Source organism: Manduca sexta, chromosome 2, assembly GCF_014839805.1.
Source record: "Manduca sexta isolate Smith_Timp_Sample1 chromosome 2, JHU_Msex_v1.0, whole genome shotgun sequence".
NCBI classification, from domain to species: Eukaryota; Metazoa; Arthropoda; class Insecta; order Lepidoptera; family Sphingidae; genus Manduca; species Manduca sexta.
The window spans coordinates 4,303,881-4,327,307 of record NC_051116.1 but is presented as its reverse complement, the minus strand read 5'-3'; the positions used below and the strand labels follow the sequence as shown (position 1 = coordinate 4,327,307).

The 23,427-nt window shown below is 36.1% G+C and overlaps 1 protein-coding gene across 1 annotated transcript in view; it reads right to left on the bottom strand.

Moving 5' to 3' along the window:
• LOC115451609 (irregular chiasm C-roughest protein) overlaps positions 1-23,427 on the bottom strand; it is a 59,831-nt gene that overhangs the window by 12,084 nt on the left and 24,320 nt on the right. The window contains 14 exon segments of the mRNA XM_037437400.1: positions 1,405-1,493; positions 2,084-2,230; positions 4,767-4,968; positions 4,970-5,000; positions 5,856-6,009; positions 6,637-6,782; positions 7,084-7,210; positions 9,194-9,327; positions 11,213-11,315; positions 12,929-13,102; positions 13,862-13,970; positions 14,591-14,682; positions 16,245-16,396; positions 17,414-17,494. Coding sequence (XP_037293297.1) covers positions 1,405-1,493; positions 2,084-2,230; positions 4,767-4,968; positions 4,970-5,000; positions 5,856-6,009; positions 6,637-6,782; positions 7,084-7,210; positions 9,194-9,327; positions 11,213-11,315; positions 12,929-13,102; positions 13,862-13,970; positions 14,591-14,682; positions 16,245-16,396; positions 17,414-17,494 — 1,741 coding nt within the window.

The following is a 23,427-nucleotide window of genomic DNA, read 5'->3' as shown; positions in this document are numbered from 1 at the left end:
AAAAGTAACTGATAATGTCTTCCTAGCCGTTGCCGTAAACATATTTAACTCTAGTCGTGCCCATTGATTGGCTCTTATTTGATATATAGCTAATTTTATTTTTGAATTATAATTTTATTCAAAGCGCAATTTGGGCACAATAATACCCCGTAAACGTAATTATAATTAATGGCCACAGATAGACGTAAATGATGTAACAACTGTCAACTACCAAAAGACTGTGATGTTATTGTTAGGGTAAAAAAATTGTGAGGGTATTTGTAACATTTTTTGCTGTAAAATCACTCAGTGTTTAACAGGTTGAGGCAGTTGGTCTTTGACAGTCGGATCCATCGGTTAGTTGGTGAAATATCAATAGTTCTTTTTATTTTTAACTAACCAGTTCAGTTTCTAACATTACATTATTAAAATATTAATTACTGATTGTTTCTCGAAGCTCCGACCCTTATTTCACATCTAATATCAGTCAATTTATTAATAATGCCATAAAGTAAATAAAGAACCTTCTATGTTATAATACAATTGGATAGAAAACAAAATCATAAATGGAGCGCTAATTTGAGCCACGCAACATGTTACACAAAAGAACAACGTGGCACGAAAATAAATCCGTTGAAATCAATATTACGTTGTTAAATATACGTAAATCTCTACTATTATATAAAACTGAAGATATTATTTGTTTGTTTAAAAATGATAATCTCAGGAACTAATGTTTCGAATTGAAAATTATTTTAGTCTACCCATTTATCGAGGGAGACTACAAAACATCGCATTAATAGGAGTAGAACATTAATGAAAAATTAAGGGAAAAATTGTCCTTTTGTGAGCTTCTGGTGCGTGCGCTGCATAAACGGTTAAAGTTTCACAACAATCATCTATAACGGAATTGTACGTCTTGAAACATTCTAAAAAATATAAAAGAATGTCCCCCCGCTGTATCTGTCTGCTTATTCGAATGCAATAAACTCAAAATCCACCCGACGAATTTCAATGAAATTTGTTATGGAGATAGTTTTTTTTGGGGGGGGGAATGCTATGGTTATCACCTGGGGTTCCCTGCTAATGGTGTACAGGCGATCCCCCGGCTTAGCAACCATTGGATGGAGATAGTTTAATAACCTGGAAAGGACATAGGCTACTCCCTAGATAGAAAATATATAGCGAGACTTTTATTCCAGAAAATTCTACCACGCGGGCAACACCGTAAGCAAAAGCTAGTACAAAAATAATTCCAATACTACCCGCCATTCAAAATCGCTATCGAATGACAGTAACGACGCCATAATATAATACTACACTTAGCGTGTTTGTCAAAGCAATATCCACGTTGTTCTTTATGTATAAAGTTGATGTTGGTTTGAACGAAAATCCAAATACGCGAAATGTGACCAAAGGTATTACCTGCTCGCCGGCACGTCGGGCGACTGCACTCGCAGGTGAGGAGGAGGCGCGTACCCGTGCGGGTAGTCATAGACATACCCCGAAGGCGCCTGTTGGAATAGTTTTACAGTATATTAGGGGGTTAAGTTAGGTTAGGTTAGGTTAGGAGTCCTTGTAGAAAAAAAAAAGAGTCTTTGTAGAATAAGTCTCCAGTATCCGCCAGAATGTCGAAGTACAGAATGATACTGAACTTCAGAACCCAATAACACCCGATTGGACGGAAACTGCAATCGAGGCAGTCATGTGTTTTTATACGAGAATAGCTAACCCACTGCACCTGATGGTAAATGGAGTACTACAGAATGTGGACTGACGAGAGATTACCCTTCGGCAGTCGTCACAATTATGCCGGCCTGTTGGATATAGACTGATCCCGCGAACGCGATAAATTTACGTGGGCTACTATGGGTTTTACCACTTTGTGCACGATGGTCGCTGTCGATGGTCGCCGGATATAAAATATATTTACCACCAACAAATTTTTAATTAATACTACATGCCTTATAGTTATAACTTACAATACTGAAGCTCCAAAAATGTAAACGCATATATTCAATCATTTTTGTTACCGGAGTCTGTAGCTTGCATATTTTCATACTTTATCCAAATTTTCACATTAATCAAATCTGACATCTCTCACCTTATAATAAGGCTCATTGTACGCCGGATCGGAGTAATCATTGCTGTAGCTGAATTCGTCGTGTCGGATCGCCGGCAGGGGCACGGGTCCGGCCAACGGCAGCCCTGCTTGCAACTTGCTGTCCGATCTATCGGAGCTCGTGTAATCCTGGTGCAAAATACGTAGTATCTTTAAATAATAGATATTTATCGACTAACCACTATTTGAATAAACGAAAGGAATTTTTTTACACACTAAGGAGCCGTTCAAGTATTACGTAACACAATTTATGAAGATTTTTGACTTCCCATCTCCCCATGTTACGCGCCGTAACATATTCCTGTACGCCCCCGCCACGCCTCCAAAAGTTATGTAACTCTAAAGTGTCATTTTTTTTGTAATATTCACAATTATTTTACACAAAATACCGGAAAGTCGCTAAAATACCTTTGTTATTGTTTTAAAATAAAAATCCAATGTTACATAACGCTTTGTACGAAAGCCCCTTCCCGCCCCTGTAACAATTGCGTTACGTAATACTTGAACGGCCCCTAACTAATATTTTCAATAAATTATCCAAATTTTTTTTACACACACACATCATGCATTTATCATCGAAGGTGTATGCAGAGGCGCAACCAGGGCACCCACTTTTCGCCAAGTATGTTCCGGCATATGATGTGATATTATTGATCTATTGCAAGCAGCCCGTATCAAACGACAGCAACAGATTAAGGGTTGTTTGTTGATGTGAGAGTTATCTATCAATTATAACTTGACTGAATATAAAAGTTAGATATTGGACCAACATTATTCATATTATTGTCATTTTAATTTGTTCACGTAGTCTTTTATACAACAAATAACTTATCTAATGATTGAATTTGCCCTTATATTAAAAACTAGCTTCCGCTCGCAGCTTCGCCCGCGTGGATTTCGGACTTCAAAAATGGAGCCGGTCGCGAACGTTCGAGAATGTTCGTTTTACGAAGCTACTCGCTAGGTGATTCGCTAGCCTCTAGGTGCCAAGCAAGCCGCCTGCCTGTGCGTTCGCGACCTTATATATATACAAAAATAATCCTTATAGCATGATTCAGTATTCACGCATGATGGCTTATTATTAGCGTATGTCATGTATAACTTTGGTGTTTCTATACCGATTTCTATGATTCTTTTTTATGGAATATTTAATAATGTTAACTTTTTTAATTAGTGATGACTGAGAGTGTTATAAACGTAAGAGTAGACAAATATAATGAGAAAACTTCGAACTGCTAAGCTATCGGGAGTTACACGTGTTATTGTGAGTCAACCATAAAAGATATACATATACTGTCGTGGGATATTTTTTACATAATATTAAGGAGAACATTTCCGTCATACATGATTTCTGTGTAGCTTTAACCATTAAGCTTGCACACGCGACGGAAGCTTAAAAAATGGAGTAACTTCTCTCGTTTTCCCAACATTTCCCTTCACTGCTCTGCTCCTATTAATTGTAGCGTGATGAAAAGTATACTATAACCAGCACAGGAGTATGACAAATAATTGTACCAAGTTTCGTTAAAATCCGTCGAGTAGTTTTTGTTTCTATAATGGTTATACAGACAGACAGACAGACAGACAGACAAAAATTTTACTAATTGCATTTTTGGCATCAGTATCGATCCCTAATCACCCCCTGATAGTTATTTTGGAAATATATTTCATGTACAGAATTGACCTCTCTACAGATTTCTTATAAGTATAGATAGATAATGTTACAGATACTGTGTCAAAACAGCATTGATGTTATAGTATGTAGTACATATATACATATGTATATATCGATGTTTATCTGATGATTAAAGTAGTATATTAAAAATAATATATAAGACAATAAACAAAACAGATATTAAATACTATCGTACAAACATACAAATTCTGAACAAATATCAACGAAAGCTGGAAATTTTTAATCCCGATACCGGAGACGTAACAGCGGGCGTATTTACAACAAAATGGCCGAACGACGGTTAAGGCCGAAATAAAACTTTTTATTGCCCAGTAACGTGGTACAACTACAAAGTAACACGACCTACATCGTGGTAAGTCATTTGTCAAAGTTAAAAAGCAATAGATCAGGTACGTGGTCAGTCTAATTGGAACTGATAGAGAAAGTATTATCAACTGAAGATATGAATGAACAAATTAATTGTTATTGTCTTTCCAAAATTTAGTAGACATTTTGACATTTATTAAACAAATATGAACAAGATTTGGATGAAATTAAGTTGAAATCATTGTTTTAGCATCTTAATCTAATAACTAGCATTTGCTCGTGTCCTCGCCCGCGTGAAGTAATTTTAATTAATTAATTAATAAGTATTTTTTTAATTTATTGAGATAAAAGCCCGTTATATATTTTCTCGGGATAGAAGGTAGCCCTTATAACCTTCCCATAGTCTTAAATTATCTCCATACCAAATTCCATAAGAATCCGTTTAATGTATTTTGAGAAAATCCATAACATACAGATAGAAAAGGCGACTTTATTTTCTAATATATACAGATTTGCAAGTGTGTGTAATGGCAAACACACACTACTAAATATAACATAAGTTATAATTATGTGAATAACTGTATAGTTTTCTAGGGACTTGGAGCAGGAAAGGCTTCACGCGGGTGGAACCCCGAACACCTAGTGATTATAATATAAACTTACCAACTCATAGCTACCATCGCTTTGCGGTAACTGTAACTTCAAATCACTGATGTTAGAACTTCTATCACTCTCTTTATACATGTCTCCGGTAGTGACAGTTACGTCTGGCTTCTCGTTTATGTGTTTACTCTTCTTCCGTCTTCTTCTATGGCAGAGGACCAGAAGAATGATGAAGGCGGAGAAGATGATGATGCCTGAAGACGCCGATGAGGATTATGTAGAGGGGCAGGGTTTCTGGAAGAAAGATTTGTTGTAGTACCATTTTATCATAGAAGTGAATTTCTCAAATATTTAAATTAAGAATCTATTCAGTATTATTTATTTATTTATTAAATAAAACATTAATGACAAATGCATCTAAAAATCTCTAATAGTAAATACAAATTCTGATACATATTATGACTATTAAAGGTATGTACAGGATTCTCTTACGAATAACATCTACATAAAATTACAAAATAAAATATGACCAGAAAATACTAATCGTTTCGAAATTAATGAATACAAAACAAATATAAAATTTTAAAATAGTAACCATAAAAAATCATGCCGTTTTTGTTTTCATGAAGCTTTAACACCGTATTAAAAAAAATTACCGCTGTTAAGTTTTTTCCATAAAAATACCACTCATAGTAAATGATAGATGATTTTATCACATGAAAACTGATAGCCAGCATGAGTGAAATGTGGCTTGTATGAAGTTTAAATGAATCTACAATTAAAACCCCTACACATAACGTATATAAGTATAAACTCCGAGAACTAGAAGCAAAATCCTCCATAGCTAAAGTTATAAAAATGAATCCTTAAAATAAAACTATTTGTCGGATTTGAACGCGATTTTTTTAATAAACATACAGAATTTTGTATAATTGTAAATTGTAGGTAGATATAGTAACTTTGACTTTTCGGATGACCAACACCTCATTGCCCCCGTGACAATGAAAACTACAATCTTCGAAACGTCGAGAGAAATTCATAATACAAAAACCCGCAATAAAATCCATAAAATAGTTTTATTTCAATATTAACATTCGCGTAAAAAAAAATCAAAATAAGTCTTATTACACTACACTTAAAGATACTTACTAAGTGGTTTCAACATGATGCCAGCGTTTGCGTTGCCGTATTCGTTTGTGACGCTGCAATTGTACAATCCGTAGTGTTTCGACTGGCTTGCTCTGATCACTAAACTAGATTTGACTGTACCGTCCGGGAACGATTCTTCTAACGTCGCGTAATCCTGTAGATATGGGAAAATTAGTATCTTTTAAAATAAATATTTAAAAAAGAATTCAACAATATATTAGGTTTTAATATAATTTATTATTCTATAGATTTTAAAGGAGAGTTTTTTACGTGGGGCACGCATTCCTCTAGTAGACTGTCAGGGTGCACAATGGATGGAAAGTACGGGACCCTTTATATCTTAATAATAATATCAGCCCTGTATTATATACTGTCTCACTGCTGGGTACGGGCCTACTCTACTACTGACGGGGATTAGGCCTAAGTCCACCACGCTGGCCTAGTGCAGATTGGTAGACTTCACACACGCTCAAAATTCTTATAGAAAACTTCTAAGGTCCGAAGGTTTCTTTACGATGTTTTCCTACACCGTTAATGCAAGCGATAATTTATAAGGAATACACACATGATTTTAGAAAAGTTAGAGGTATGTGCCAATGGGTTTTGAATCTGCGGACATTCGTCTCAGTAGTCTGTTCCACAACCAACTAGGCTATCGCCGCTTATATCTTATTCAGTTCTATATACTGACAATTTTACAGGGATACACTATATCTTGGCAATTTAATGAGCGAATCAAAGGCTATACATTTAAGCTAGACCATTTCGTTATTTTACTCACTGGATCATCGATAGCGCTGATCTTCCTTCCTTCGAAGAACCATCGTATATCATCAGGTTTTGGCACAGACAGAGCGAGACACTCTATCCGCGCACTCTCTCCTTCTGACCCGAACTGAGTTCTGTTTGACAGTATCTTAGGAGCGTCTGTTAAAAAAGATTATCGTTTATTATAATATTGCATAATGTCCCACTGTTGAGTAAAGTTCCCTGGCTCTTTATAACTGAGAGGGTTTAGCTTTTAGTCCTACATGCTAGCCTAGTGCGAGTTGCTAGACTTCACGAAGCATTAGCGTTACAGGTTTATCGCTTATTTGCCAATATATTTCTGATATATATAAATTACTGCAAATCACCATCTGATAATCTTCAAAAATAATCCAAATCCATTGTAAGAAATATCCAAACATCTTTCACAAACTTTCGCACCCATTAAGATTTCCCATACCTTTAATAAAAACAGTGGCTTCGCTTTCGATCTCAGGGTATCCTTCCACGGTGGCCTTGCAGATGTACCGTCCAGCCGTCTCCCGATCCACGTGCCGCAGCTCAAGCTTGGAACTCTTCCCTTTAACCTGCTGGAGAATATTACACGCTCACATAAGGCTGTCTTGAAATCATTGCACTTTTTTTAACATGACTTTTTAGCCTAACAACGGTCGGCTTATACAAACACACCAGACTTCTTGGTGAGCGCTTTAGACGCTCGCAACCCTTGACAATTAAGCGTCCTGAGGGGAACCCAGTAACGGGTTACGGACCTCGGCTAAAGACGGTCACTGGGAGATAATGAGACATCAACAGTATGTGTACTTAACCATGATGATTGTATTTTATGGAATTTTACTAGCTTCTGCTAGTGGCTTTGACATGGAATTTGGGTTTTTTTTTCCAAACGAGTCACATAAGCTTTTATTTCTAAGTCAAGTAGGGGGGTCAAGTGTTTCTCATAGGGTGAGGGGGGTCGAGGTTCCGCTATTTGATACGTAGTTCGTCCCCCCCCATGGAATTTGGTTACTAATAATAAAAAAATGTGTATGTCCTATATTGGGATTTAGACTAACTTCTTAATGAATTTCATCCACATAGATCAATGATTAGCAAGCATAAAAAATGAGCATCCAGAATTATTTATGCATAAATTATTTTACTAGCGATTGAGATGCATAAAATACAAATAGATTTCAACGTGAATCCCAAGGAAGGATACGCATTTTCCATTATATCAATCGAAATTTCAGCCGAAGCCACGAGTAAAAGCATCATAGAATTTTACAAGATCTTCAACTACCTTTTAAACCGAACGTTACACAAAATACCCGAGAAAATAGCGAGCAAATGCACTTACAAAATCAACTAACACTGTTTCCTCGGCTTAATCTAGGGTTGCCATTTACAAACTGGGATGTCACCGGTTTAGAATATTTTGTCTGGATCAGTCCACGATACCGAAATTAGAACTAGTATTGGTATGCATACCAGGGCAATAAAGATTCTAGAATTTTCTCATGTTTTACGTTAGTCATTAAGTTAAAATTGCTCAGGATGGTGAGCGCAGTGAAATACCAAACAATACTTCATAATTCAAGGTGTTGAATAGTATTTCTAGTATTTATGCGTGGTTGTATGGTCTACCATCAGACGAAAAGCAAACTAGTTTCGTCATTCAAAGTAAAAATAAAACAGTATGGCTACCCTAGTATAATCGAAGTTTAAGTGGCATTTTGCGAAGTAATAGTACGTCCATTAAGTTCATATTCGATTGCTTCTTACACCGGTTATTTCTTATACTAGCGCAGTCACATAGCTTAGGAACTCATTAAAATCCATTTCCTTTAAACATTGCATTAACGGTATACAGATCTTATGTAAGGTTTAACTGTAAAAGTATTGTGGAAAGAAACAGGTAGATGATGATATATAGCCAGGGCTCTATTTCGTTTAGGGGAGTATATACGTCTGTTGCAATTAAGGATGTTCTTATTTATATATTTATTTATGGGTAGACATACAGATTAAATTTTATATAGAGTTACATAGTTAGTTATCGAAGTATCGCTTGCTCTAAAACGGCTGTGCTGTATAGTCTATCCATGCTCATATAGTCAAGTCAAAAAATCCGTTAGTTATCCATATGATTATCTCCCGTAAATGGAATAAGGGCCTCTGACTATAAACTGAATTGTATTTTACTACCATCGAACATCAGTTTGCATATTGAATTTCGTTTTAAAGAACATTGAAGGCATTTTGTATTTCTGAATGATGAGCATAATTCCTATACGTCAATCAATGATTTGATCTGTTTGAGCGCCAAATTTCATCCAAAACTGTCTACCAATTTACTTGTAATATCGGAACGTCTTCACAAATCGCATAGTAAAATATTCAGAATATACTATCAGCACCAATCTACGTTACCAAGCCATTTTTATATTCTGGAACAAAAGTAACTTCACAACTCCTGGGCTGATCATTATATCATATATCAATTATGACAGCCTGCCAAATTGCGTCCTTATTTCCTGTGTAATAGAGGTAGCATGGTAGCCACTTACCCCGATGCGACCTGGCTCGCTGAGCAGCCATCGTATTGCCGGCGCTGGCTCGCCGTCCACATCGCAGTTCAAGGTCACGCGGGAGCCCATCTCAGCTTCTACGTTCTCTGGTCGCGATCTGAACTTCGGGGGATCTGAACAAAATGAGAACATAGCATCACGACTTTTCCAGTTTTAGAAGTAAGTTACATTTCGCGACTGTGTCAAATCTGATCTACATATAACAAACATAAAAAAGCAACCTATGCACTTTTGCACCTAATTTCATCAAAATCAGTTCTGGGGCTTAAAGAACTTTAAGACAGTTTCGAATTTTTATTATGGATTCCAAGAAACCCAATAGGCAAGGGAAACAACGGATGATGAATTGCAAAATCCAGTTTCACTTTGTTCTTTCTTAAAATGTTTACGTTTAAATCATCGATAGCTCTTTGATTTATGCGAGTTGTTTTAAATCTAAGTGCGAACCATTTTTGATTGTTAACGTTATGTGGGTGTTTCCGTTAGTTAATAATAAAAATGACTTACGAATTGAAAATAGGACAAAAGGTAACAAAGATGGAGAATGACTAAGAGTTTGGTCGAATTATAAATGAACTAGATATCCAAGAAATATCAATATTAAATATCGAATTAAAATTGAACTTGATAATAATTACTGTGGTAGTTCAAGTTAATGTCTCCTAAAATAACACTTATAAAATATATGTTACTATCTCGGTGGCGTTGTTGTATTGCATGTCCGGTACAATAGCGCTCTGAGGTCCTGGGTTCGAATCCCGGGTCGGGCAAAGTGATATTTGGGTTTTTCTGCTCAGTATCAGCCCGGAGTCTGGAATTTGTGCCCGGTATGGCGATAGGCTCGCCCCCTATCACATCATGGGACGGAACATACTTGGCGAAAAGTGGGTGCCCTAGTTGCGCCTCTGCATACCCCTTCGGAGATAAATGCGTGATGTTATGTATGTAAAATATATGTAACCGAAAATCTAAGCAGAGATTTAATATTCTTGTAAGACACACACACTCACCTTTATTCTCGTGGTGCTACGCCAAAGTGCAACTGATGTACCCACTTTCCGTGGTGTGGATTTAATCTCATGATGTGATAGGTGGGCCTATCGTCATAACGGTCACACGGTCACATTTTGGGCTGATACTGAATAGAAAACTCTATATCACTTTGCCCGACCCAATCGAATCCAAGACCACAGCACAACAGTTGAACCGCAATAGAACTATGCCATCGAGGCAGTTACACTGTACACACACATTTTTTACACAATTACATTATTTTAATTGCTTCAACAATATATTTGTAGTTTTTTTTATGTTATTTTGTGTCGTGTTTTTGCAGCAATAATCGTTTGCGTGGCGCCTAACACATCATTTTCGGAATCAGTTTATTGGATACCCACATCAATTTCGAACCTAACGATGTTGAAACTAAGGTTGATTTATTATTGTTACCTATAAATACTTCGGCTTTTTCAGCGGTGATTCAATCACGATTCCTATTGACGTCATCTGTTGTGGGAATTTCATTTGTACAAACACTTGAGACTTGAATATTGGGCATATTTCTTATTTGCTTAATTAAAGTCTCAGCGTACTATTTGCTTCGATATTTTAGTTCAGTAACTTTAGGAGTGATTCTTTATTAGTTTTGTTATTCGTAGAAAAAACAAAAAAATGGGCTTTTTGTGGAACTAGTTACAGGTCGGAAACTTGTTATTTTGTTGAAAAAATATATACATACACGCCTTTTATACCCGAAGGTGTAGGCAGAGGCCTACCACCCACTCTCTACCGCCATTATTCTGTTCCATGATATGATAGGGGGCGAAGCTATCGCCGTATCTGACATTCATTTCAGACTCAGGGCTGATACTGAGCAGTAAACTCAAATATCACTTTGCCCGACACGAGATTCGAACACAAGAACCTCAGACCGCTTCCGTACCGCGTATGTAGTACAACTACGGCATCGAAGCAGTCTCAATCTAATTGCATACTTACAAGTAACATCTAAGGTGACAATAGCCTCACTGGTACCAACATTGTTGCTAACTTCACATTTAACTTCAGCCTTGTTGTGTTTCCTGGTCACGTTGAATATAATCTACAAGAGATATCAATTAGTTGAGTAACTCAGAGAATCTTGCTGCAGTCATTTTGGATTTGAGATTTTGTTATTTAGATGATACCTTCACATTGTGATTGTGATGTAGCTATTTGAGCATTCATACAACCAAAGGTCCTTTGTTATAGGTTCACGCTAAAGTGACTCCACTGCACCTGATGGTAAGTGGATTGAGGTCCAATAGAATGCCGACTGACGACAGACGATTATTCTCGGCAATCGACACAATTATGCCGGCCTGTTGGAACCGGATATACACAGGCTGATCCCGGAACGCGATACACTTACGTGCGCCATAATAGCGGGTTTTAACACCTTGTGTATAGTGGTCGCTATCCGCGTGAATACAAAAAAATATCCTACCACTAATAAAGAATCCTTAGTAACAAGGAAAGTTCTTAGACCTTGGAAAACACTACAATCAAAGTCATTTTCAAGTTACTTGTTAAACCTAAAATTATAACCGCTTCCACTACTGACACGTAAATCTCCGATTTCTTCTAATTGTTTTTGCTGTCATAACAATTACAAGAACACAAAGAACCCCTCCCTTCCCATCTCTCCTAAACTGACCAGATGGTGACTCGATCCTATCCCTCAAGCCGTCCCTAAGACCACAAACAATAATTTTCCCAACATCAATCTTGTCGGAGTTTCGGAACAGCTACAGTTAAAACAAACAAAATTGTAACACACGTGCTGACAAAATCCAAATTAATGTTGTTGATTACGTTGAAGGACATGCGAATGTCCATGCATAAAGGATGCAGTGCGCTCTAGTGAAAAATTCAGGAACACTGCAGCCGCTGCGATTAAATTGGGTAATTTACGTTTATTACGCACTTACAAACGAAAATTTGTTTTCATAATAAATGTAGTAACTGGATTTACTTTGTGCGATCTTTTAGAGCATTGCTTTTCAAAGTTAATGCATTTTACTGGTGATAGGATATATTTTAAATCCGCCAGTATAGCGACCACCGTAAACAAGGTGTTCAAATCCGCCATAGTAACTCACGTCAGCATGTCGCGTTCCGAGATCAGGCTGTGTAAATCCGGTTCCAACAGGCCGGCATAATTTTCTCGACTATACGGGATAATCAACTTTCGTCAGTCGACATTCTTTGACCACGTCCTCCTAGAGAGGCATTATAACATGTACAGGAGGGGGGAGTTGAAGTAGATTTTGTTAATCAATGTATCCCTCGAAAGAAAAAAATTGTCAGAATTAAAGGTACCATAGTATGTCCTTCAGTACCCTTGACAGTTTGCAAAAATTCAAGATCATCGGTTTGAGAAGAAAAGGCGTGAAGGCGTAATAAATCATCATCATCATCAGCCCTGTATTATATATTGTCCCACTGTTGGGCACGGACCTCTTCTAATACTGAGAGGGATTATAAACGACTTCTACTGAGAGGCGTAATAAACAAAAAAAACTCGCTTTCATAATATTATATTAAGACTGTCGAAGGGTCCCTGGTCAGTCGACATTCTATTGGACCCTTACTTACCTTCAGGGGTTACTTTGCCCCGCCCATAAAAAAACGAAAAAAAATGGTACTTATATTAAAAACATACTTCAACCTTACCATTTCATTAGCATAATCTCCTATAACTGGGTTGTTGTTGAGGTACCACCGGTACACCTGTGCAGGCGGGTTTGCATCTACGTCACATTGTATCCTCGACTCCGAGCCTTCTGGTATCCGCTTCTTCACCAGCCCGGTCTTTATCGTCAGGTTCACTTTCGGCGCGTATTTTACCTGTTAATATTGATTTTTTAAATAAAAACTCTTGTGTTAATTTTTGTTCCCAAAGAAGTGACATTATATGATGTTTATTTTTCAATCCAATTCCAATTTGTTGTAATTGGTTCAATTAATTCAAAGCATAAAAATCATTCTAAATTCTACCCTATTATTTGATTGGTTCCACAGAGAACAGTCTAAGGTCAGAGACCATGCTGCCGTGTCATAAGTAAACATTTGAGTAAACACTTGAAATTTATTTATAAAATTTATAATTATATCTATAAATTGGTTTGTGTATGTGCCAGCAATCATTTTATTAAAGAGATTACATTCTCTTTTCATCTATATCAATAGAAATATTAAATGCTCTCGTATCACGCTAAAGCCACCGATTAGATTAGAAATTTAATTGCTTTAAAATCTTAAGCTTTGTCATACGCATACGGATAAATTATGAATTTTATACTGGTGGCAGGTCTCTCATATGTGGGAGTCCGCCTGGGTAGGTACCACCGCTATGTCTATTTCTACCGCCAAACAGCAGTGTGTAATCAATATTATGTTCCAGTTTGAAGGACATTGTAGCCAGCGTAGCTACTGGACATAATAAGACTTAATATCTCACGTCTCAGGATGGCGAGCGCAGTGGAACACCAAACAATATGGTAATTAAAGGTGTTGGATGGTGTTTCTACTGTTTATAGGCGTATCGCTTACCATCAGGCGAACGGCAAGCTCGTCTCGTCATTCAAAGCAATAAAGAAAATGTACCTCAATATGCACAGTGGCCATCCGATGCGCCCGGTCGGCTGTGTTCTGCGCCTGACAGGTTATTGACTGATTGTGGTCCTCCTTGCGTGGGGTTAACCGCAGCACCGATCTGTGGGGTTCATGACAAATGCGATTATCTGTATAAATATTAGGCGAAGTTTGGAACATAATATTAGACCTATTATCATTCTCAAAGGTTAAAGAAGTGAATCAAATATGTTAAGTTTCATGTAAACCAAATTAAATGCAATTCTAAACTCTTCTTCTCGTTATTTATTACGAGACGGAATCTGTATTGGGTTCAGCTAAGAATCAGTGCTTCAGTTCACGCTGTAACATAAAACTGAGCTGGATCCGTTTTGGTTTGTTTCTTTGATTTTTTTTGATTTCTCTTGTATTAACATAGTTTTGATTTCGTTCTTATTATTTGTTTTGTTTTTTTATATTATGTTACTAAAACCAAATAAAATATTTCTTTCTTTCTTAATATTTTAATAGAAAATTTCAATATTTTTTCATACTAACAAAAACTACGTTTTACCCAAAGAGAGATACCGCTCCATACTTCAAAAGCATAATAATTAATCACAAATAAAGAAGGGAAGAGTTCCAACTCCTTATTTTGGTTTCTGAAGACACAGGCTCAGCCTAATTTGAGAACCACTGGTATTTTTTTTGTACTTTTCTTATTTTTAAATAAAGGTTTTTTCAATTATTTTTTTCATTTACCTCGTTTTGAATCTCTGTCCATCCTCTAGCAACTCCACTTTGCTCTTCACGTGTTTCTTTATTACTTGCTGGTTGCCATCCAACCAAGTTATCTGTAGGAAATAAAATGTATAAATATCCAAATATATTCTGATAGTGAGGAATATTCCAAAAATTCTTGATACCTATAATAATGTTTTTATAGTTTTATGCTAGTATAGTTTAGAATTTGCTATAATTTGATTGTAATCTCTTTTGCGTCTTAATTTTATTAAATAAATAAATAATGCAAAACTTTTTTGTAACATGGGAAATTTGTTTTTTACTGTCAAGAATGTATTTTCGTAATGAAATATAGAGGTAAGAAAAATATTTGTTTTTTATTCTCAAAGTATATGGTGGGTAGGAGAATATAAAAAATATTTTGAAACTTATTACAGAAACTGTTATGAAATACCTACCTATAGTAATTATAATATACAGGAAATTAAACAAAAGTAAACCATTGAAATAAAATTATTTTTCAGATTTTATCGCGATTTTATCTATATATATAAAAATGAATTGCTGTTCGTTAGTCTCGCTAAAACTCGAGAACGGCTGAACGGATTTATCTTATCTTGGTCTTGAATTATTCGTGGAGGTCTAGGGAAGATTTAAAAGGTGAGAAAAATTCGAATAATTGCCGGGAAAATCCTCAAAACAGCATTTTTCTATTTCCCATACAAACGTTTTCTAAATAAAATGGAGAGTCAATTTGTAATTTATTACCGCTGCATAAAGTTCAAATTCGCGTGCGCGTTGGAGGATCTAATATCGCGTTCTGAAACTCAACAAAAGTGAAAGTGAATCGCCAACGCGACAAAATTGCATAGTCTCAAAATACATAGTACATAAATAGTGGTCGGCTTCGAGAAACTCAATTTTAGCTAACTTCAGTTGTTAATATAATATATAACTCAAAGGTGACTGACAGTGATATATCAAGGAACAGCCCAAACCATTGGACGGATCGGGCTAAGACTTTACATGCATAAAGCTACTATGACGTAGGCATCCCCTAAGAAAGGATTTTGATAAATTCTACCCTTAAGGGGATAAAATAGGGGATGAAAGTTTGTATAAATGTTCTTAGATTTTCGACTGATTGAACTGAAATTATAGATTGGGGATAAAATTAGTTTGAACCTATAAGTACCGGGAAAATATGTAGCAAGACTTTTATCAAACAGTGGAATTTTATCCTGGAAAACACCTTCACGCGGGCGAAGCCGCGAGCAAAAGCTAGTTATATTATAATTTTCTCTCGACGTTTCCAAAACTTTGCAGCCTTCATAGTCACGGGGGAGACCAAGGCCAATGAAGCTGATTTGATATGTCTTAAAAATTAACGCGCTCTTAATATAATAATGACCTATTTCAAAATTGTTCATTTGTGCCATTCGTCGGAAAACTAATTTTTATTTGCTACATTTTTTTTAAGTTGCTATAAAATTGAGCTTATTATAGATAGGTAAACAATGAAACCTATAGCATGAAAAAAAGGGAAAAATCTAAAAGGTCGTAAACAGAAATAGGTTGTTTGACAATTCCCACAAATTGGCAATTATGGAATGGGTCATTATTTTATTAAGAGTGCGATATAATGGTTATAAATATTCCCGCCAAAACTTACCTCGGCAGCCGGTTTCCCGCCAACCGACTCGCATTCTATATCGATAGGTTGGTTCTCTGTGGCGTCTATAAACGCACCCTGTATAATCCTGGGAGGATCGGGGGCGACCAGCACCGTCACCTGGGCATACCGGGAACGGATGGCTGGTTCTCCTGGATACAATTTTTTTTATTAAAGAAGTGAATTTTGATTATAGTCTCACCATTTCCAGAAATGTGTATTATTCTTAAGTCATTTATACTCAAATTATGTATTTTTCAAATTTGAATAAGCAGTTCCTATAATGTTAAATGTAATTAATGTTTTTTATTGATATATTATTTTTTAAAAAACTCCGTCCTTAGATAAATAAAATCAATGAATAAGGGGGTAGGTATTTAATGTTTTGGTTTCAATATGGACGAAACTAGTGTGGGAAATGGGAAAAACATGACAGATAATAAACTGGGGCTAGGGTAAGCAATGAAGGTCATGAATAATTCTCCGCACATTAATAATTCATCAAGCTTAATTAAATTGTTTGTTTAAAATTCTTGGCAGATCTGAGTAAAAATATTTAGTGCATACATATGGCTTGAAGGTTACAAATGATTAATGGTAACGGCAAAAGTTATAGTCAATTTCCAAATTTCATTTATATTAACTACTCTTGTTGCTAAGCGACTTTCTTGTATTAGAGATACAACACAACCGTTTTGTTGAAAGTAGTAAATTTATGAATATTTCCCAAGCAAATTAAATTTAAAATGTTATTGATTTCAATGGATTACAAAAAGAATTATTTTTATACCTTACATAGAGATTGGCATACGTAAATCTACATATTCGAAGCTTGAGAACATGTCTAAGCGACAAATATACCTGAAATAAGTTATGCACATCTTTGGAATTGACAGAATTTTCGGTGTTCTTTTATTTATATGTTTTGTATATCTAGAACTATTTTAATATCATTAGACATTATTTATGTAAGTAAACAATTTTATTGTTATAAATTTTCTTATTTAAAACAAAACTTTAGATCACTTTACTCAAAATTGCTAATTGTCGTCTAGATAACGTTCCAAACATCAAATTATTATTAAGAGGAAATTGAAATCATTTTTCTAATCCATATATTTTTTTCATATTCAACATTGAATTGTTTTGAATGTACTGAAATTACTTACCGTTTAACCCTGAGCTGACTTGGCACTGGTATTTTCCATCATCTTCTAACGTCAAGTCTTTTATGTCTAGTGAATAATCTCCTGAAACAAAAGCTATATCTTAAATACTGAACTACTATCAAAGTATAACAATTAATAAACATTTTCAAATTGGATTTGGTCTTAATATTTATATATCTTTAAGCTAACACACAAAATCACGCATTTATTTTGAAGGGGTATGCAGAGGCGCAACAAGGGCACCCACTTTTCGCCAAGTGTGTTCCGTCCCATGATGTGATAGGGGGCGAGCCTACCGCTATATCGGGCAAAAATTCCAGACTCCGAGCTAATACTGAGCAGAAAAACCCAAATATTAGTTTGCTCGACCCAGATTTGAACCCAGGACCTCAAGGCTAGGCTAAGAATATTGAAGGTTTGTGAAGTCTACCAATCAGCACTAGGCCACCGTGGTGGACTAAGCCCTAATCCCTCTCAATAGTAAAGGCCCAACAGTGAGAGAGTATATAATACACGACTGATATTTTATAAATATATTCTACATAAACTGAATACAAAACTTGAAAAGCATATTCTTGTTTCCACTGAAGTATTAGTTAGCAACATCCTTCCCAGAAATGCAAAATATGAAAGTTATAAAGCAAATGGATACAAAGAATTTCTAGAAAATTGTGCGCGCTATACATTTGAGTCTAGAAAATTCTAAGAAGTCGTTTGATGCTTTAATATTCATTTAGAGTTTCAATTATAATACGCGTTTATTTATTCTTCATTTATTTATTAATGTCTTTGTTTTTTGTTAATTCCTCGGTGACTTAGAAGTGTTATTGTACAAATGCAGTGTTGAGGTTTAGGGTTTAATCCCACAGACAAAATAATATTGGGTTCTTTTACTCAGTATCAACTCAGAGTCTGGAATATGAGCCCAATGTGGCAATAGGCTCGCCCCTATCACCAAGGCTCCGCGTTTTAACTATATAAAAGACTGTTGCATGTTCATAAGGTGTTATCAAATTATAGACGGAATAGCTACTTGGTGCGCGCAAGCAGATATTACAATAATCTATATATAAAAGAAAGTCGTGTTAGTTACACTATTTATAACTCAAGAACGGATGAAGCGATTTGGCTGAAAATGGGTGGGGAGGTTACTTAGGACCAGGAGACGGACATAGGATACTTTTTACTATATACAGCTGAAGAGTTTGTTTGTTTGAACGCGCTAATCTCAGGAACTACTGGTTCTATCCCGGGAAATTATAAAGCGTAACTGTTATAACGGAAAACTTTATCCCGAAAAACTGTATTACGCGGGCGGAGCCGCGGGCAAAAGCTAGTATATAAACACAATAATGTAGATCCATTTTCAACTTATCCATTTATAACACGTGTCTGTGGCGAGGAGGTGCTTAACCCTTGATTTCTTTCGTTAAATGTTTTTTTTTTGTATCCATTATCTTTTGTTAGTTTGTTTACTTAATTTAACATTCTTTTTGTCAAAAGAGTTTTGCTCACACTCAACGACGTAATTTAATTGGCATTTTGACACCTAAATTGTTGCTTTCTAATATAATTATATAGCTCTAAATTTTCTATACTGTATAATAAATGACCTATGTGCCTATTTTCTTTAAATAAATATGTTTGCTGTATTTTAGCTCTCAGTAATCAATGTACAATATTGGCACAACATTCATTAATTTTATTGGAAATGTTTCTAACAACCACTCTACTTAATTAAGCAAATTAACCAGCCTCGGATCCCTTGCGAATGCGAAGTGTTCTTTATTAAAAGATGTTACTTATTAAAACTTAATTACGCGTATAAAAAAAAATCTTTATATTTTTTTTCTTTTATATTATATACTTCAACCAGTTCTTACTCGGCTTCGGATAAACATAAAGAATACTATATTCATATATATGCTATGTTATAGTTTGTATATATACATAGTACTTCTATTGCTTTGTATGACGGGACGAGCTTGCCGTTCACCTGATGGTAAGCGATACGACCGCCCATAAACAGTAGAAACACCATCCAACACCTTGAATTACTAAGCACTGTTTGGCATTCCACTGCACTCGCCATCATGAGACATGACATGTTAAGTCTCATTATGTCCAGTAGTTACACTGGCTACAATGTCCTTCAAACCAGAACACAACAGTGACTACACACTGCTGGCGGCAGAAATAGACATTGCGGTGGTACCTACCCAGGCAGACTCTCGCATATGAGAAACCTACCACCTGTAACGAGTGGTCGTCTAATGGATACCCTGCCCATAGACTTTAAGCAAACCTAGGGGCACATCCAAGCCTTATATTGAGAAAACCATAAAATCACTTTACCCTACCCAGAAATCGAACCTTAAATCTTAACGCAGCACACGCAATACGCCACCGAGGCCGATTATTTATTTTACGTGGAAATGTTGATCAACCCGTATCTAAATAAGCCGCAAATGTTTTGAGCCACTTAAAAACTAAAAATAAACTCTACTAGCATCGACATAAATCCCATTTCTCCATTATTGCTTATTTTAATAGCACGTTAGAAACGCCTTTCATCGCGCCCTGAAAATGTTACAAAATTTTTCAACGAGCTTTCATGCGCTTTAGTAAAAGCTTTCTTGGTAGAGTTGCTACGCGTTATAGACTGGCCTTGGGTTTGTTCGTGGTATTATGAAGCCAACAGTAAGGTAGCTTTTTAGTGTATTAATTTGTTGTAAATATCAGCTAAAAAATTGCATTATAATATATAAAATTTAATAACCTATGAGGAATTTTATTTAACTTATTTATCTTAAATTATATTATAGAAAACAGGCAAGCGCAGCGTCGGATATCCACCCACGAGGTAGCTAGATGACTTCATAAAAGTCGCTGGATGCGGGCCGCTTCCAATAGGTCGATCTGGAAATCTTTGTGGGAGGCCCATGTTCAGCAGTGGACATCCTGCGTCTGATGATGATGATATTATGAAGTTTTTAAAAATATTTTATTTTTAATATACAAAACATTGCAAAAAAAACAGTTTTTATTTTTTTAGAAAAATAATATCTTCTAAAATAAATAAATTCCAATAATCGTAAACAAAATTACAATGAACATCGGAACCGCACATACCAATATTAATATTTATTGCACTCAACAGAAACTAATGCCAAAAACATATCATACTAAACATTTACTATATAACATTAGAACAATCATTGCTCTATGCCAAATGTGCGGTCATTGACTCATTACGTAAATTCTATTAGTACGCGTGATGCAAAAACTATGAAAAGTGAATTGAGAAATATTTGTATGTATTTAAACGCCTACGTTTGCCAATGCCCTGGGTTTATGAAATTACAATGAGGAAACCGGAGGACCGTGCAGCGTGGCGCGCTTTAGGGAAGGTCTATGTTCAGCAGTGGACAGCTGTAGGCTGATGATGATGAACGATAGCTTAGAATGGGGACTGCTGAGACGATCTGCAGGTTCAAATCCTAAACGCACCTGCCTTTTTTAGTTATATATGTGTTATGTATGAATACCTATATGAAAACCAAACTTCGACAAATCTAATTTTAATAAACTTGTGATTAACACTAAATAAGTATACAAGGTTTTGTCTTAAACGTCTTGGTCTTAACTATGCAGGCCGACTTCCTCTCTCTTACCTGCTTGCACACTCTTTCTCGCTCATCTCGTTTACGGCCGGTCTACAAATCTTTTCACCCCTATATGTTTGGATATGTGAGTTAATGCTTGCTTTAATGGTGATGGAAAACATCGCGAGGAAAACCTGCATACCAACATATAAACAACCAAAATTATGCATATACAGTTTAAAACAGGCCGGCATAATTGTGTCAACTAGTTGTAACATCTTCTGTAAATTGATCTATCTGGACCCCACTCCACTTAGCATCAGGTGCAGAGGAGTCAAATGCTCACACACTTACGCCTTGTAACTCCGAAGGGGTATGCAAAGGCGCAACCAGAGCACCCACTTGTCGCCAAGTATGTTGAGTCCTATGATATGACAGGGGGCGAACCTATCGCCATATCGGGCACAAATTCCAGACCTCGTGCTGCTACTGAGTAAAAATACCCAAATATTACTTTACCCGTCCCGGGATTCGAACCCAGGACCGTAGCGCTGCCGTACCGCACATGTAGTACAACTACGCCACCAAAGCAGTCTCCCAAATACTAAATAAATTAATTAATTAATTAAGTTCACTGGACAAATTGGCTGTACAAATAGATACCCAGACTTTATATTTATAAGCCCATGTAATTTCTTTTAGTCTAAGATTCGCGTACGTCATACATTTCCGAGAATTAGTCACTATTTATTTGGAGTAGAAATATCTAACAAGGCGGCTACTACACACGCTGTGCGTTCAATTTCGCGGAAAAATAATAATTGATTCCTTCCTAGTTGAATTTCGGCTGCGCCGGCCAATGACAACAGAGATCAGCCACGAAAGATATTATAGTGCACAAGTATGTGCGCAATACACAAGCACTCTCTGTTCCTCCACTCACATAGTCCAGTGAGACAATCCGACATCATCGAGGAGAGATTAGCCGCAGGACCAACGGCTTTACGTGCTTTCAGAGGCACGAGGGTATCACAACTTCTTGACTACGAGCTGCGACTGATTAATTTCAAGATGGAAAAACCAAGTCACAATTATTTAAAAGTACCTCTCCGTTCAGATAGGCAGCCGTGGCCGAAATTCGAAAGGTTTCAAAAGGGACGAGGGTTTTCTTGGCACTAATATAATTTAACTTTTTTTTTATTTCTTTGTATGATGAGACGAGCCCGCCTTTCGCCTGATTGTAAGCAATACGACCGCCCATAAACAGTAGAAACACTATCCAATACCATGAATTACAAAGTATTGTTTGGTATTCCACTGCGCTCGCCATCCTCTGACATGAGATGTTAAGTCTTATTATGTCCAGTAGTTATTCTGGCTTTAATGTCCTTCAAACCGGAACACAACACTGCTGCTTGGCGGCAGAAATAGACATTGCGGTACCTACCCGAGCGGATTCTCTATTATGAGATACCTACCACCAGTTGTCTCACACGTGGACAGATATAAACCAAGTTGTAGGCATCGCATTCTTGAGTATAGAATAAAAAACCTTAATTCAAAAGGATATAAAGATGCTTTCTCCAATCACTTAAAAAAATCATAGTCAAATGCGGACTAAAATGTTCACTATTCAATAAATTGTAGTCTAGTTTACATTACATAATCGATCTTAAAGACTTTAACCAGGCTCCAACCCGACCCTGTACCAATTTTCTTTCGTTAGTAACAGGTGCCTACCGTGGAAACTCCAAATACAAGCCAAACATAATTTACCTAAATATTTTTATGTTGTGTTATTTTCGCGCGGCGTGTGCCAAATAATCAACTTTTTCCTCTATGTAACAGCGAATTCTGTTTATTGGGCTTTTTAAATGGTAGATTACGTATGAATGCGTGATTTTTTTGTTTCAATCCAAGAGTTCTAAACATCGATATATGTACTACGTAGTAGATCTACTACGAACTGTACTGCAATCCGTACACCTGACTTTAGTATGGTTTTAACGTTGACAGCGTGTGGTTTGTACGAAGTGGCGTTCATGAGAACTCGAGTCTAAGTGTAAACCTGGATGTGAATAAAAAATATTAATTATTTGTTGTTCAAGTGAATAAATAGGATATAACAGTAACGTTTTGGTTGTCATTTTAGTTCAGATTTTGAACAAATAGTTTGTATAGACGTTCGTGTCTATAGAATATACGTCAATGGTTCTAAGATTATATAGAGCGGACATTGGCATGATTGTCATACAACAACTGCGCTCATGAGATGGTTACTCAATCTACCATAAATAGCAAAACACTAATGTAAAATACTAATTTTTTTTCCATATCATGCTTTCGACGGTCTTAATGATTAATGACGAATATATTCACCAAAATCATGGTTTTAGTTTTCTGATTTTT